A 17,241-nucleotide genomic window follows, 5' to 3' on the forward strand; every position below is an offset into this window, starting at 1 on the left:
CCATTGGGGCCCCACTCGAAGAAGAGCAGCGGTCACACAGACTGTCCATCCCCGTGTTGGTGTGATTCTTAGCACCTTGTCTCCCTGAGGGCAGAAGCAAAAATGTGACCACCACTCTTTAAGGTACAGTAAGAAGTAACTGTCCCAGAGAGGCGTAGGCCGTGCCTCAGGATTGCTCCATGCGTTCTCCCGGGGAGTGAACGCAAGGAATTGGAGAGCCCAGCGTCTCAGTGGGCGTCAGGTGTCAAATGTGCAGTGTGCGTGTGCTGATGTAGCCTTGTCAGCCCATCTGTAAGTCCTGCCTCTGAGCACTGCTGGCATGGGCGCCGGCACAGGAGAGCAGCCACCTCCTTGTCTTGATATGGTCTCATGTGATACATTCCAGGCTTTTCCAGTACCGAGGGCTTTAAAAAGAACATTTTAATCTAGGCTGCAGAGAATGATAGGCTTTAGTAGGCAGTCCATTGCTCTCACTTAACAGTCAAGTCACAGAGGGTGGTATTTTACTTAAATTTTTAAAAAACAACAGATGGCACCAGCATCCTATGTGGGTGCCGGTTCAAGTCCCAGCTGCTCCTCTTCCGATCCAGCTCTGTTATGGCCTGAGAAAGCTGTAGAATGTGGCCAAAATTTTTGGGCCCCTGCACCCATATGGGAGACCTGGAAGAAACTTCTGGCTCCTGGCTCCAGATCAGTTCAGCTCCAGCCATTGCAGCCATTTGGGGAGTGAACCAGCAGGTGAAAGACCTTTCTCTCTCCTTTTCTCTGTAACTCTGGCTCTCAAGTAAATAAATACAAGCTTTAACAACAAAAAAACAAATAAAAAACTCCACACCTATGTAGCGCTTATTAAATTGTGCCAGGCAGTAATCTAAGCACTTACAAATATTACTTATTTAATCCTCACAACAAGGTAGAAGCTATTTCTGTCTTCATCTTTGAGAAGAAGCTTGAGGCACAGATAAATAAGTCACCCAGCTGGCAAGTGGCAGAGCCAGGTGGCTTGGCCCCAAGTCTGTTTCCTGGCCATCCCTGCAGCTGCCCCGGTCAGTAACTTGGCCAAGGCCACACGGCACCCCGTAGGACAGGAAGTGAACTCATAAGGTAAAGACTAAAAAGTTTGTGTTCTTTGTAGCTCACCATAATGAGGTGACGATTCTGTCGCAGACCTCAGGAACCTGTATTTCTAAGAAGCATCACCACTCTTTCCCCTGACCCAGTGACAATCTGGCAAGGATGGCGGGCCAGAGTCCAGGCTCTGGAATCACACGGCTGGGACTTGAATTCTTGTCCTGCTGCTCCCCGGCTGTATGACATGGGACAAGTTACTTTAGCTCTCTCAGCTTCATTTTCTACTTCATGAAGTGGGGATAACGGGGTCTTCTGCAGTGGTGGCTGGCAGAGACAGTCTGTGTGAAGTGTAGGCAGCAGTGCCTTTTTATTAAACAACAAAGCTCAATCAAATGGTGGTTCTGCCTGCCTCATAGGCCCACATATGGGAGGCAGGCAAAAAGCCTGCAAGGATAATGTCAGGCTACTTGGAGTAGAATTCAGGTTCCTCTTAAAATGATTTATTCTTAGTTATTTATACTTATTTATTTGAAAGTCAGAGGGACAGAGAGAGAGAGAGAGAGAGAGAGAGAGAGATCTTCTGCTGGTTCTTTCCCCAAATGCCTGCACAAGACCAAAGCCAGGAGCCAGGAACTCCACCCAGGTCTCCCAGGTGGGCAGTAGGGACCCAACTACTTGAGCCATCATCTGTCTCAGGATGCGCATTACCAAGAAGCTGGATCGGAAGTGGTTAAGTCCCAGGCACTCTGATGTGGAATCCAAGTGGCAGCTTAACCCTCTCACCGTGAGAACCACTCCATCCTACTTTAGAAACATTTAAAATCAGGCAACGTTAAAATTATTCTACTTTCTGAAGACTGGTTGCAGGGTCTTTGAAGGTCTCAAATAAAGTGCTACAAATTATTTTCTCACTGTTTTCTGCATTAGTCCTGGCCTCCTAAGTTCCAAGGGAATGGGAGCTTCTCTCAAAGGGAAGAAGCTCTCCGTTGCTATGAGCAACAGGAAGTGGAAACCTTCTATGTTCTCTTCCTAGGCTGGAGGGCCAAGCCCAGGAAATGGGCCTCAGGACTGGTCTCAGATACCCACAATGCCCTGAGTCTGGAGCAGTGACTCTTTGAAAGCCTGAAAGTTCTAGGGTTAGGTGCCAAAGGACGTGTCACCAACTGTTTTTGTGCGTAACTGACTCCAATCAGTTACAACTCCTACCCTTAGGTTCCCAAAGAAGAGCACAGACAACTCTTAGAACCAGGTAAGTTCCCTGCAAGGGCTCGAGTCAAGTTTCAGTACAGACATGTATTTTAGTTTTATTAGTCTCAAATAGTCGCTGACTCCTTGTGTCAGATTTAAGGCAGAGGAAAAGACACACGTCCCAGGACTGTAGACAAAGATGTCACCAAGGATGTTAACAGAGACTGAGAGAATATCGTCTCCTCGGCTCCCCCAGGAAGCCATGCCCCCAGGTGACAGGTCTTGTTGCTAGGGCACAGCTGAGCTGCGGGAGGCCGATGGAGGAGGGCTCCCAGGTCATCTGAGAGTTACTGAAGAGAAGAAAACGCTTGAAGGGGGCAGGACTCTGGTAGGTGATTGGCTGGAGGAGAACCCATCAGCCCTTGTCCAGCTGGGGCTCGGAGGCAGGCCCCCCACGAGCTGCTGAAAACACTAGTTCTGAAGACAGGGTCATGCCGCTGCTCTTCGTGAGGCCAGGCGGGGGCTCAGACACTTGAACTATCGTCCTCAGAACGCTCACCTTGACCTCACCCTGTGGCTCGCCTACACCCAAGGCTGGCTGTGCAAAATCATGCTTAGGGAAGGAGGAACGTGGGTGGAGGAACGTTGGCACCAGTTTCCTGGGTCTTCATCCCAGCCAGTCAATGTCATCATCATCATCGTCATCTCCAAAAAGGGGTGTTGGGGGCGGGCGTCCCTTCATGCTCTGACAAAACAGGAAAGAGGAGTCAGTCCTCGCTAGTCCCTGCACGGATGGGACTTCCTGCCTGGCAGGTGAAGCGATCCGTCTGTTCGCGGCTCCAGCTTGGACAGGAGGTTGCACTGAAAGTACCGACCCTGAGGCCGGGAGAGTAAGGCTTCCAGGTAAGGCTGAGACAAGCGTGCAGAGAAGGCAGGCAGTCTTTCAACAGAGACAAAAACGAACTTTGGCTAATTCTGTCATTTATTTGTGAAGCGCAGGTATTGAACTGACAGATTTTCTTCTCATGTGGTAGCTTACATATGTGCAGAAGGGCCAAAGAGGAGAGAGGAGAGTAGGAGAAAGAAACCAAAGTAGAGCAGCCTAGGAGAGGTGTGGGGGGATGAAGGGAGTCTGGGAAGCTGGGAGGGACCCGGCCTGGCCTCAGGTGGCTCTGGACGTGGTCCTATCATTTGGACAGGGCTAAACGGAACGTAGTGGCTGGGACACATGTCCAGGAGAACTGCAGGAGACGAGGAGAGCCCAGGAACGTGGGGCTCCAGCTTCCCGCCATCCTGGGCTCGTTGGCCCCGCCTATTCTCGCTCCCTCCAACCAAGCAGGGGATACAGGGGAAGAAGGGGTCCTGAGATTCTTCCGCCCTTCTCGCGACTCCTCCACCCTTCTCCCAGCCTTTTTAAAAACCTCTGGATTGGCAGGGAACAGGTACCACGGGGGTAGCAGGGAATAGAGACAGGCAATCGCTACTTAGGTCCGTTCCGCCCCATGAGCTACTGCTGACAGGGTGATTCCACGAGGCCAGGCCAACAGGAAGGCAGCGTGGTGTGTGCAGAGGTCTCTGGCTACGCCCATCGCCACGACCGACGGACAGAACGTGGATTTCTCTCCGAGTGTCACCTAAGTGATCTCTAAACTCCAACATTATGGGATTTTCAAATGTGGCTCACAGCTTCTATGTTGTCCTGGCTAAAGCTCTGGCTGGACATTTGCCAGCTAGATAACCTTAGTTCTAATTTTTAATTTTCCTGAACCTTAGTTCGCCTATGTGTAAGGTGAAACAAAAGTGCCTACCTCGCTGGATTAGTAGAGGATTAAATGAGAATGTTTGTGAAGTTGTTTTCAGAGCGCTTAAGACATAGATGTTCAGTTGATAGTATCAGTGTTATACTGAAAAAAAAAATACAACAAACCTACAGGTTCCAGCTGTATTCAGGGCACTCACTTGGGACAGGCAGTCACTGTTTTTGTTTGCTTGGCTTTTCGGTATAGAATCTGTATTCAGAATTCTCAGAAGAAAATCTAACTCTTGTGAAGAAAGGCTAACGGAACCTCTGATCCCCAAAGGACTGTGGGCAGGGGGAGGGGCTCCGGGACTCTTGCGCTCTGTGAAGCGAGGCTATGCTCTTAGTCCTGAACCCATTTCCTGCCCACGGGCGTAGTGATGACAAAGCAAGAGGGCAGGTTGAAATAGGATCCCAGATCACAGGCATCCTCCCAAGGTCATCACAAACGGTAAAACCCACTTTGGGTGACACGGGAGGGGACGGAATCTGCCCTCATGCAACCCCACATCCGTCCTTCTGTCCCTGGGATGAAGTGAGCCTGAAGCTCGTCTGTGTTCTCCACACATATTCCACACCAGTCAGATTCCCACCACGGCAGTCAAATCACCTCGTGACAGCCAGAAACGTTCCAGCTCAGCACAATGGGGATGGCAGATCCAGTCCAAGCCCTATCAGCAATTTACTTTGCTGGCCTCGACTCTTGCGCTCTATGAAGCGAGGCTATGCTCTTAGTCCTGAACCCATTTCCTGCCCACGGGTGTGGTGATGACAAAACAAGAGAGCAGGTTGGAAGCAGGTTGAAAGTAGGCTGAGTATGCAGAGAACGGGCAGAGGGCTGTGACAGGAACCCGGGGCCTAGTGCAGGCTCTGCCGCCAGCCTACTCTGGAGCTGTAGGTAAATCCCCTTTCTGAGCCTCTGTCTGTGAATACAGATGAGACAAGATGACCTTCAAAGTCCTTTCCAGGTCTAAATTACAGATTTCGTAACTGATGAGGGAACACTGAGGCCTGGTATGCCGGTGTAGGGCTCGCAGCCCACCATGCCTCACTTCACGGAGGAATATTCCTCTGTGGACAGAGGTCAGGATTCTTTTTCAAGAGTAAAGTGGTATCCGACCATCCCCACTATGCTTACAGAGTGGCCTCCTCCCAGCCTTAAGCCTGGTCCCACAGGACCCTGCACACAGAGTCCAAGGAGCAGGCCACCAACAGACTCCACTCCTCTTCTCAGAACCAGGGGAGAAGGGCCCCCGAGTGGCGGTGTGACGACTTGCCAGTGCCTGGGATTTCCTTACCACCTCGTCTTCGTCCTCCTCCTCAGGCTGTGCTTTGGGTCTCGGAACTTTCAGTGTTGCCCCTTTAAACAGTTCATCCTCTTCATCCCCAGAGAGACTGAGGGAAAATTAAGTCATAGAAAATGCTGTTGTTACTGCTCCGGGACACAGTACCCACCAACTGTGAGGGTCACTGGGCCACAGGGTAAGAATCCCACAGCTGTGGTGGTTACCCAGAATTCCTCCCACCTCCACTTCCACCAACTCTTCCATACTCCTTGCTGGCCTCCTGGTACAGTCAGCAACCTCCACAAACTACAGCCAGGACAATCTTTTAAAACAGTAAAGCAGGAGCCGGCATTGTGGCACAGCAAGTTAAGCCACCACCTACCAGCATGCCACACAAGCACTGGTTTGAATCCCAGTGCTCCACTTCCAACCCAGGTCCCTGCTAATGCACCTAGGAAAGCAGCGGAAAATGGCTGGAGTCATTGGGCCCCTGCCACCCACAGGGGAGACTTGTATGGAGTTCCAGACTCCTGGCTTCAGACTGGACTGGCCCTGGCCATTGTAGTCATTTGGAGAGAACCCCTCTCCCGTCCTCTCCCTCCCTCTCTGTCCCTCTCTGTAGCTCTGCCTTTCAAATAAATAAATCTTAAAAAAATAACCTAATAAATCAGACCATATTGTTCTTCTCCATAAATTCCTTCATAAATTCCTTAAAATTTGAATTGCTAAGAGCAACATAAAATCCCATGCATCCTGGCCCCTGCTTAGTTTTCCAGTCTCAGCTTAACACCACTCTCCTACTTCCTGTGTCTTCTTTTAGTTCCTTAATTGTGTCATGCCCCCTCCCACAGCAGGGCCTTTGTTACGTGCTATTCTCTTTCTGCGATCCCTTCTTCCTGCTCTTGGTATGGATGGCCCCTCTCCATCCTTCGGTGTTAGTTTCAATATTACCTTTCCACAACCCTCCCATAACCACTCTCTAAAGTAAAGTAACTCCATCTTTCTTCTCTACCATACCACCCTGGTTGGGGGCACTTACCACACTTTTATAATATATAAATATATATAATATATAAATATATATATAAATATATAATATATAAATATATAAAATATATATAATATATAAATCTTTCCCACTAGACTATAAACTCTCCAAATTCAAGAACCAAACCTACCTTTCCTACCAGACTATCACAGTGCCTACACAGAGCCTTATAATAGTTGGTATTACCAAATAAATACATGAATGGATGAATGAGTAAAGCAGATGGTCTCCGAAGAGTATGCTGGCCACCCTGGAGTAACAAAGACAACCACCACATGCAGCTGCCCTGTCCCTGCAACTATGGTGCTCAGAGGAACATACCTGGAATGCCGAGAATAAGAGTTGGGTCTGAGGGCTGCTCCCGCACCTGCAGAACCTGCCTCTGTGCCTGACGGCTCCTCAGAGAGACCCGTGGAGCTAGTGACATCCTCTTCTTTACTGCAATCTGGAGGCTGCGGCCTGTCTTCTGGGCTTTCAGGCTCTAAGGCCAGCGGGTCCCCATTTTCGGGGTCTGCAGTCAGGGATGGTCTTGGGGGGCTTTCTAGAAGGGGGCCATCTGAGGCTACTTCTCCAGTGTGGCCCTTTCCCAATGCACTGTCAGGTTCAGCTGCCATCGGGCTCGCAGCAGCTGTCTCCTCACACTCAGAGCCCAAAATAACGGGGCCTGGAGGCTTAGGTGGGATGGAAGTTGGGGGCCCTAGGACTCTTTGGGATGCGATGCAGGCCTGTTCAGGTGGAAGGGAGCCGTCTTTCATCTGCGAGAGCCCCTCTGCTTCTGAGGGCTCCGCTCGCCTTCTCTGAGCATCATCCTGGGCAGTGGGAAGGGCCTGAGGAGGCAGCGGGGCAGCTTCCTGGGCCACCTGCTCCGCTGGCACCACGGGAGCCTCCTGCTTCTCCCTACTCAAGGGTGCTTGAGACAGGGCAGAACCGGCTGAGACTGGCTGCTCCTGGGAAGGTCCCCGAGCCGGGAGCTCCTCTCTCTCTTCTTCCTCACTGCTGCTCTCTCCCTTCTTTTGCTCTTGTTCGTTTAACAGCTGAAGAGTCACCATCTGTTCAAAAGCCAAGGAGGAGAGGATGACCGAAAGGAAGCAGCAGGCACTCCCAGTTCCTCCGTCGTCTAGCACGCGGGCCATCGAGCTCAAATGACTCTGCCTCTTCCCGTCTCACACGAGTCACTGCAGGCATCCCAATTACTGACGAACGGACTGGAGCAACTTTTTATTCAGGATCCCTCAGAAGGTACTTAAGCAACAACATACCCATTTCAAAGAAACAGCAGACTGTGGCTGGCTATACCTTGATCGTATTCATGATGGTCCCCAGGATGGTCCTGCCATCGTAAGATTCCTCCAGCTCAAACTCTCCCCGCAAAGACTGGAACACCTGGTTCATGATCTTCTTCACCTGTGTGAAGACCAAGATACATGCTGCCGAATCCAAGTCATTAGGGATGAATTCAGAAACTCTGAAGAGCTTTGAAAACTATGGTGAAGCAGTGTTGGAACTCGACAGCAGGATGACCTCCAGTCATGAACGGAAACACCGAAGGCTGTCACTGGGGAGAGGACGTGAAATAATGGAAATACTCTGATGGCAGGGCTCGCTCTCAGAGGCCCCGGTTATGTGCACTCAAGACTCACCACAGACTACTGGCGGCTGGTACTGTGGCACAGCAGGTTAAGCTGCTGAGTGCGCTGGTTTGAGTCCTGGCTGCTCCAATTCTGATCCAGCTCCCTGCTAATGCGCCTGGGAAAGCAGTAGAAGATGGCCCAAGTGCTTGGGCCACTGCACCCATGTGGGAGACTTGGAAAAATTTCCTGGCTCCTGCCTTCAGATCAGCTCAGCTCTGGCCACTGCAGCCATCTGGGGAGTGAACCAGTGGATGGAAGACCTCTTTCTCTCTGTCTCTATTTCTCCCTATAACTCTTTCAAATAAATAAAATAAATCTTTAAAAACAAAAACAGAAACCTTAATCAGGGCCCTTTGGGGTTTGCCATCTGGGTAAGTTCCAAAGGGTTAATTTTAAAGTCAGAGAAGTGGTATATCACTAACATTAGGAAAAAAAACACCACCAACACCACAAATTGGCCTCTCTGTGAATGTGTGACCTGCACATTCAGTCTCTGCAGCTTCCTGGAAATACCAGCTCACCTTTTCTGAGGGGTCGGCAGCAGCTTTAACCCCAGACAGCTGGGACTTTTTCTCCGCCAGTTCCTCTATGTGCTGTTCCTTTTGTTCTGTGAGGGCTGTGACTTGGGCCTGGAGAGCCAGACACTGCAAAACGAACAGACTGTGGCCTGGGGAACCTGCACCGCACGGGGTAGGTCAGGACACCCATGGGGAGGAGACTTGTCCTAACTATGCAGTTGGAACCTCCCATGGCTCTGCTGGGTACCATCCCCCTGAGCTCCCCACTGGACCTGCTGGGGACCATCCCCCCCCCCCCCGGCCCCCACCTGGACCTGCTGCTGCACAGCATTCTATTCCCTCCTCACTCAACCTCAGCCCACCTTTTCCCAGCATGCCCCCCTGCCTGGTTTCTAATTGGGTCAAGAAAACAATGAAAAGAGGGCGGGGCAGGGAGGGGGGTGGTAACAGAGGTAAACAGTCCCATTAGCAGCAAATTAATCATCTACAAGACTGCCCCCAAGATCTCTGGGTCAGTGGTTTTCAGCTGGATACTCTGAGGAAGAAAATGGCCTCCAGACCGGGACTCTCCTACCATGACCCTAGGCCATGTCCCAGCTCTCTCCTTCTCTTGCCTAATGATTCCTCCGCGTCCCAGGCGCTATTCCATTTCAGTGCCTGTGCCCAGGACACTCTACCATCTTTACCTTACCAACACGTCTTGTTCTTCCTGGCTCTGCTCAAATGTCACCTCCTTTAGAAAGCCTTCCTGGCTCACCCTTGGCACTTCCTCTTCCGAGACCCACAGCACTTAATGCATGGCTTTGTTTCTCGACTGTGAGATTCTTGAGGGCAGAGTACTTTGTATGCCCTTTCTATAACACAGTTGCTAAACACTACTGGCACCTAATACATGATTTCTCTGATAAAGAAAGGATCAAATAATAGTGGGAAACACGTTCCAGAACACTGGAGTTTTTGTCTTTTTCCAAGTCAATGACCTGTCACTCCAACTAAGGACACGAAAGGTAACTAACAAAATGGGCAGTTAAATAAGCGTGGTTTTGTTTTCCAGCTGTTACCATCTTCCAGGCTCAAAAGGATCACTGCCTCAGGTTAACTGGGCTGTCTCAGCTGGCTGGCCCAGGGCAAAGATCTACCTTTTCCTGAAGCTGTGTCAGCTTCTGTTGGTTGGCATCTCTCTGTGCACACACCTCCTGGTACTGCTGCAGGTGCTCATCCTTGGCTGAGGCCAGCAGATGCTCACACTTTGCTTCCCACTGGGTCTGGAGCTCGGCCTGCACTACGGACAGCTGCCAAGAGAAAGCAACAACCGTGTCCTGGGAGGTCTCGTTGTACCTAGAGAAGCCTGTCCTTCCTAAGCCACGTGCTAAGTTACCAGCCCAGGTGCACTTGGAGAACAACCACTTGAAAGAATGTACTTATTTTTCAAGGAAGTGACCTTTTTAAAATTATTATTTCAAATGCAGGCAGAAATGGACAGAAAGACACAGAGAGCACTCCTATCTGCTGGTTCACTCCTCAAATACCTGTGATGGCCAGGCAGGGCCAGGTCAAAGCTGGGAGCTGGCAATGCAATCCAAGCTTCCATATGGGCAGAGGGGACCAACATTTGAGTCTTCTACTGCCTCCAAGGATGCATATTAGCAGGAAGCTGGAGTCAGGAACTGCAGCTGGAAATCAAACTCACCACTCCGCTATGTTATGTGGTCATCTTAACTGACAGGCCAAATGCCTGACCAAAGTGTGATTTTAAAATGTGGGTGGGGGACCAGCATTGTGACACAGCAGTTAAGGCTACCACCAGCAACATCAGCATCCCACATAGGCATCGGTTTGTGTCCCAGCTGCTCCACTTCTGATCCAGCTCCCTGCTGGTGGCCTGGGAAAGGCAGTAGAAGATGGCCCAAGTGTTTGTGCCCCTGCCACCTACATGGGAGACCTACATGGCATTCTGGCTCCTGGCTTCAGCCTGGCCTGCCCCTGGCCTTTGAGCCATCTGGGAGTGCACCAGCGGGTAGATGATCTCTCTCTGTCTTTCCCTCTCTCCCTGTAAATTCTGATTTTCAAATAAAGAAATAAATCTTTTAAAAAAAATAAACTAAAATGTAGGTAGGAAGGTGCATTTGTTGTCAGGACTCCAAAAGGTATTCCAACCAGAGGTATGACCGTCAACACAGGTCCTGGAAGAGCAGGGCCATACTGGGATCACCACTTTTCAGTCTCCATCTTAAAACTATAGATTCAGAATTTTTTTTTCTTTGCCCAGATTCCCAGAGATGATCGAATCCAGGGAACTGAGGCACTCTGATGAAACAGAATTTTAAACTTCCAATGAGAAACACTTGCTGCCCAATGGACTGAAGATCCAGCTGTGTCCTGCCGCTCTCCCTGGTTTCCACTCCTGATTACCTAAATAAACCCCTTCTTTTCAAAGGCAATAACGTGCCTGCAGGATGGCATCTGGCGGTTGAGGACTTTGGCCTTATCACGTTTGAGATTTTTGGTAAAGAGACTTTCTTTATGCTTCACTGATATTACGCTATTAATCACGTTTTTGAAAGGCAAGAAGCACCCCCACTGCGCCTGGCTCTCTACTGCACGTATGTGAATCACCTTTCCCGCCTTTCCCCAAGTGAGTGTATCTCTGCGAGAAATGTCATCCTTTCCTCTCGGAGTCCTTCCTACCTTCCCGTCACTCCCAAGCGCTTCAGCTCTCCATTACCTGCTCGGCAGCCGCCTGGTCCGTGGACACACGAGCCTTTTTCAAGAGCTGTCGGAGTTTGTCCAGTTCCTCCTGGTACGACTTGCGCATTTCATCTATCTCCTCCTCCGCCTGACAACGCTCTTGGGCCGACTTCTTCTTCCTTTCTGAGAGGTTCTTGGGAACAAGACAATGGAGATGGTGGTAATGGTGCATGTTGGCCTCTGGAAATGGTTCATTTTTTAGCTGAACTTTTCCCTGTATATTTAACATCCCTGGCTTTATAAAGGGAGAGAGAATCTGAGAGGAGAAGAAGGAAAACATGAAGAGTTTTCTTTCCCACTCTAGGTAAGAGCTGGGGAGCATCCTAACCTCGGTGCAGGTACTAGAACACAGGCACTCCCACATCCTCCTGGCTGGAAAACAAACGCATCCACTCTCTTTGGACAACAATCCTGGGAAAAGCCTTTAAAAATCGGCACACTCAGATAATTCACAAATTATCATATATCTTTAGGAAGTAATAAGTATGTTCATAAAGACTGTGTTATAAAGAGAGTTATTATAGTAGTGTTTATAAAAATGAAAAGCTGAAAATAACCCAAAGATCAGAAGAAAGTTTTTGGTTAGGAAAAAACTGAAGAAATTATGGAAGAAACTGCAAACACAGACTAAGATTAACACCCTAAAAATGCACTGGGCCAAAACAGCTTTACTAGTGAATTTTGCTAAAACTTCAGGACCAGTTTGTTCTTTTGCATATTTAAATCACTATTATATAGAAAAAGATACAAATGTTTCCACTTAGTTCAATGGGGCTAGTATTGCCTTGATATCAAAATTTTAAAAGACAGCAAACTAGAAAAAAAAATTTAAAATATCTGTGACAAAGTATTCATATCCTGAAGAGTCTACAATAAAACTAATATTACAATGAGAAAGAGAGTAAAGGACATTAAAAAGAAAATTAACAGAAGAAACACAAGGTATTAAATACACAAAAGTTTTACTCTTAATAAAAATACACACTAAAACAAGACAGTATACTGCCTACTTGCCAGATGAATAAGGGTTAGTACATGTGAAATACAGAGTTGGGAAGAACGTGGAGATAGAGACTCACTCACACAGTACTGGAAGTGCGAACTAGCACACTCTTCTTGGAGAATAACCTGCAATATTTATTTTAAAATGTGCATGTATAGCATTCTCTATCATCCCACAGTTCTATTTTAAGCAATCCATTCTATGGGGATGCTCAAATAAATCTGCAAAAGTGGTTACGTAGTATGAGGCTATCCACAGCAGCAATGCTTAAAATAATGAAAAATGAGAAACATAAAACTAATGAATAATTAAGTAAATCATGGTACAGCCTCATAGTAGACTACTATGGAATGCTTTGAAACAAATAAGAAAAGGGTCTAGGGTTGTGGCACAGTAGGTTAAGCTGCCGCCTGTGAGGCCAGCATCCCATATGTGCACTGGTTCGAGTCCTGGCTGTTCCACTTCTGATCTAGCTCTCTATTTACAACCTGGGAAAGCCGTGGAAGATGGCCCAAGTGCTTAGGCCCCTGCCACCCATGTGGGACACACAGATGGAGTTCCAGGATCCTGGCTTTGGCCTGGCCATATGAGGAGTGAACTAGCAAATGGAAGATATTGCTCGCTCACTCTACCTTTCAAATAAGTACATTTTTTTTTTTTTTATGAGAAAGTATTCCTACACATAGAAAACAATCTGGAAGGATCACACAGTGTTTATAGTAGCCACCTCTAATGTATCCAATTAGAGGATATAAAGGTAAGATTTTTTATTTTATATTTTTCTGTATTATATTTGTAACAAGGAGCATACATAATATAATTCTGGAGAGGAAAACAGAAGTGCCTCTTCAACAGCTATTCCGGGACACACGGGGCCGACAGAGAAACTTTGCTTGCAGAACTTACCTTTTCTAGAGACTCCTTCTCAGCTCGAAGGTCCGTCAGTTCCTCCTCCAAGGACGTCACCTTGAGTTCCAGTTGTCTCCGACTCTGCTTTTCACTTTTGAATTTGCACTGTGCTTGTTCCGAAGTTTCTTGGAGCTCTAGGATGTGAGAGCACATAGACTACGCTGCAGACCCAGAGCTGCAGGGGCTATGTGGCATCCCAGCAGCTCTGCCAAAGCCACATGCTCCCATATCCCACTCCCACCACACAGACGCCCTCCACTCACTCCTTCCAGCACCACCTCACTGACCAGATGGCCCCTATTTATCCCAGGTGGAACAGTCATCTCTATGTATGTAGCCCTTCTACAAGGAGACAAAATGTTCCAACAGTCAGAGGCCACCTTTGGAACCAAGCACTCTCACAATTCTATGTCAATCACCATCTCATCACTCTGGGCCAACCTTTGTTTAGTAATGATCTGGGCCCTTTCTCACTGCCTGGGTAAAATATTCTCAACCTTCTTTGTAGGTAGCTCTTTGTACCAAGAGCTTGCTCTCAAAACATCCCTTCTCAAATGAAGTTACTTGGGATTTTTTTTTTTTAATTTAACGCACCAAAATATGTTTGGGAAATTCCTTGAGGTAGCCACCACGGTGCACCACAAAAGCAGAAATGAGAAAACTGTACAGCATTGAAATCTCAGATCGCTCAGCACATGTGTGCTTCATGTGACGCTCTAACAGGGAAGGGGTGCAGATTCAAGATCTCATTCTACCAACTGACGGTGCTTTAGCTTTCTATTAGGCAAGTGTACCGTGCTTCTACCCAGTGCTATTGCGTTAGCTATCTCCTGACAACTGGTCCCGTGTGCCTTCCACATTTGCTTCTATCCCCCATGGTAGACAAATCAACATACTGGTCTTCAAAACTCTTCCATCCAATCACCGTGCCTTAAGTAACACCTTTGTGCCAGGCATTGAACTAATACTAAGGAATCTGGAAGAAAGGACTTTACAAAGATGAACAAAACACTGTCCTTTCCTTCCAGGGGCTTGCATCCTAACACAGAAAAAAGAATTAAAGGGTTTTAAGAGATAGATAAAATATTCTAGGAAAAAAAAGTGGGAAAGCTTAAAAGGCATATTTTGGAGAGGAATGGAGGCAAATACTGGTGATGGCAGGCACAGCAAGCCCTCAGAATATCACGGATAAAAAGCAAGACAGATGTGTGCTAAAAAGGTAGCTGGCGGCCGGCGCCGCGGCTCACTAGGCTAATCCTCCGCCTAGCGGCACTGGCACACCGGGTTCTAGTCCCGGTCGGGGCGCCGGATTCTGTCCCGGTTGCCCCTCTTCCAGGCCAGCTCTCTGCTGTGGCCAGGGAGTGCAGGGGAGGATGGCCGAGGTGCTTGGGCCCTGCACCCCATGGGAGACCAGGAAAAGCACCTGGCTCCTGGCTCCTGCCATCGGATCAGCGCGGTGCGCCAGCCGCAGCGCGCCGGCCGTGGCGGCCATTGGAGGGTGAACCAACGGCAAAGGAAGACCTTTCTCTCTGTCTCTCTCTCTCACTGTCCACTCTGCCTGTCAAAAAAAAAAAAAAAAAAAAGGTAGCTGGCAAGCTTGCTGGTATGGTCAGAGCGAAGATGAACCAGACAATACAATGGAAGATAAGCCAAGCTGGAGAGACTCTGAGAACTAGGCTGAGGGGTTGTCATCATCCTCCAGGAAGGAGCAAACCACAGTGGGAAGCATATCTTTCTTAAACTTCCACTCAATCATGAATTAACACACCAGTCCTTCCAGGCATTATGAAGCCAACCATAAAGACCAAAGAAATTGCAGTCAACATCTTGCCAAAGGGGCATTGCGGGCAACAAATCAATTCCAAATAAATAGTTCTTTTGTTTTCCTTTACGTAAAAACAATCATGTTGGCCCACCTTAATTTTTGGCTCCACCCTACCCTAACTTCATGATTGCTATTGCAAAAGGAATGAAGGGAAGCAAAGACTCGCATTCCTTAGCTTCAATGGCAAAAACACCAGCACGCCCCGCAAGGACACACCTGAGAGCTCGGCCTGCAGCCGGGCAAGCTGGCCCCTGACGAGCTCCGTCTCCTTCAGGCTTCCCGTCAGCTGCAGCTGCAGCTCCGTCTCCTTCTTTTGGTGGGCAGTCATTTTCAGCTGCAGGTGAGAGACCTGTGCGGTGGCTGCTGCCAACTCCTCTGTCACCTTGGCCTGAAGAGTAACAAGGAGGATGTCACTTTAAACACAGGTGCTCCTTTGTAAGTAATTTCTCAACCTCACATTTCCCAATCTATACTGACTTAACTAGTACCTAGGAAGGAGGCTAAGGCTTTCTAAATTTTCTAGAATGAACAGATTCAACTTTTGTAAAAAAAAAAAAAAGTCTGTAAAAAGAGAAAAAGTATGTGCACATATGCATATGTGTATTTATGTATATAAATATATAACTATAGTTTTTTGTTTTTTTTTTTTTAATGGCTGCAATGGCTAGAGCTGGGCCAATCTGAACTCAGGAGCCAGGAGCTTGTTCCAGGTCTCCCACATGGCTGCAGGGACCCAAGAAGTTGGGCCATCTTCTACTGCTTTCCCAGGCCATAATAAAGAGCTGGGTCAGAAATGGAGCAGCTGGGACTCAAACCAGCGCTCATATGGGATGCTGGCACTGCGGGCGGCGGCTTTACCTGCTATGCAACAGCACCAGCCCAATAGGGTTTTTTTTAAAAGGTTAGGGTATACAATATCCAGTGGGAAAGAGAAACACCAAATCTCAACATAGCAGACAGGATGGCTCCCTGATTTCTACCTGGATCAAGTTTTGCTGTTGACAAGGAAAGCCGGGGAAAGTGATGACAGCAAGAACCAAGAGTTCAGAAAAACAAATGAAAAGAGCAGTTAAGTTAGGAGCAGGAAAACAGTACCAAAGAGATGGCAATTCGACATGGGAAAAAGAACACAGCTAACTCTGAGATCCTAGGCCATCTTTCACCCTCTCTGGGCTAAATGCAGTTTGTCTCTTTATAAAGTAAGATTAAACTAGATAACCTCTACTTGTTCTTCAACCATTATTCCATGGTTCTGCATGGCACTATCAATCCTATCATCAAGAAAAATAATTTCTTTCACCAAATGTTCACTGACTTCTTACCATGCTTTTGGAGCTGTGTTTGAAGACAGAGAACTGCCTCTGGGTTTGGAAGGACTTTGCTTATCTTCCCTTAGGACAAATGATCACAGGGAAAAGGTTTTTAAGTAAGAGGTAGATAAGAAAAGTCAAGGCTTGAAAGGTGACCAAGCGAAGCATGTGGTACTTGGTGCTCTGGTCATAAAGAATGGTGACACTAGCTGAGGACATTCCCTCAAGCAGATGTGTATAAAGCACAATGTCTCAAACCAAGTAGGTATTTGACATATGTAGTTATGATTATTAGTACTTCTGCTATTATTCTTTTTTTCCAAAGATTTATTTATTTGAAAGTCAGAATTACACACAGAGAGGAGAGGCAGAGAGAGAGAAGTCCTACATCCAATGGTTCACTCCCCAGATGGCCGCAACGGCCGGAACTGTGCCGATCCGAAGCCAGGAGCTAGGAGCTTCTTCCAGGTCTCCCATGTGGGTGCAGGGGCCCAAGGACTTGGGCCATCTTCTACTGCTATCCCAGGCCATAGCAGAGAGCTGGATCGGAAGAGGAGCAGCCGGGACTAGAACCAGCGCCCATATGGGATGCCGGCGCTTCAAGCCAGGGCGTTAGTATTTCTGCTGCTGTGTTATTATAAATAGAGCATCTGCCAGGTTCAAAGCATCATACCAGATGCAGGGTTTATCAACATGAAAACATCTGAAGGATAACGAGCTAATTCAGGGGTTGGCTAACTATGATCGATGGGCCAAACTGGCCCACTACCTGTCTTTGTAAATACAGTTTTACTTGAACACATACACAACAGGGATACTCATTATTCAAGTTTAAATACTGAACTTGCTAAAAACAAAAGGGTCCAGCTGCAACCTCTGAGAGTGTGACAGAACAAATCACCACCA

The 17,241-nt window shown here is 48.0% G+C and overlaps 1 protein-coding gene and 1 long non-coding RNA gene across 8 annotated transcripts in view; one reads left to right on the plus strand and one right to left on the minus strand.

Moving 5' to 3' along the window:
* Nucleotides 1-2,349: 2,349 nt before the first annotated feature.
* FKBP15 (FKBP prolyl isomerase family member 15) overlaps nt 2,350-17,241 on the minus strand; it is a 53,111-nt gene continuing 38,219 nt past the window's right edge. For all 7 annotated transcript variants that reach the window (XM_070055719.1, XM_070055711.1, XM_070055725.1 and 4 more), the window contains 9 exons: nt 15,242-15,413; nt 13,198-13,334; nt 11,266-11,421; nt 9,680-9,832; nt 8,544-8,666; nt 7,688-7,795; nt 6,713-7,440; nt 5,356-5,452; nt 2,350-3,004 (listed from right to left, as the gene is read on the minus strand). In XM_070055719.1, coding sequence (XP_069911820.1) covers nt 2,927-3,004; nt 5,356-5,452; nt 6,713-7,440; nt 7,688-7,795; nt 8,544-8,666; nt 9,680-9,832; nt 11,266-11,421; nt 13,198-13,334; nt 15,242-15,413 — 1,752 coding nt within the window. In that variant the 3' untranslated portion in view covers nt 2,350-2,926. The remainder of the gene's footprint in view (nt 3,005-5,355; nt 5,453-6,712; nt 7,441-7,687; nt 7,796-8,543; nt 8,667-9,679; nt 9,833-11,265; nt 11,422-13,197; nt 13,335-15,241; nt 15,414-17,241) is intronic.
* LOC138845007 (uncharacterized) lies at nt 3,029-7,974 on the plus strand. The gene is made up of 2 exons (XR_011381574.1): nt 3,029-3,162; nt 7,426-7,974. It is a non-coding gene; the product is annotated as an uncharacterized lncRNA (long non-coding RNA).

This window comes from Oryctolagus cuniculus, chromosome 1, assembly GCF_964237555.1.
Source record: "Oryctolagus cuniculus chromosome 1, mOryCun1.1, whole genome shotgun sequence".
NCBI lineage: Eukaryota > Metazoa > Chordata > Mammalia > Lagomorpha > Leporidae > Oryctolagus > Oryctolagus cuniculus.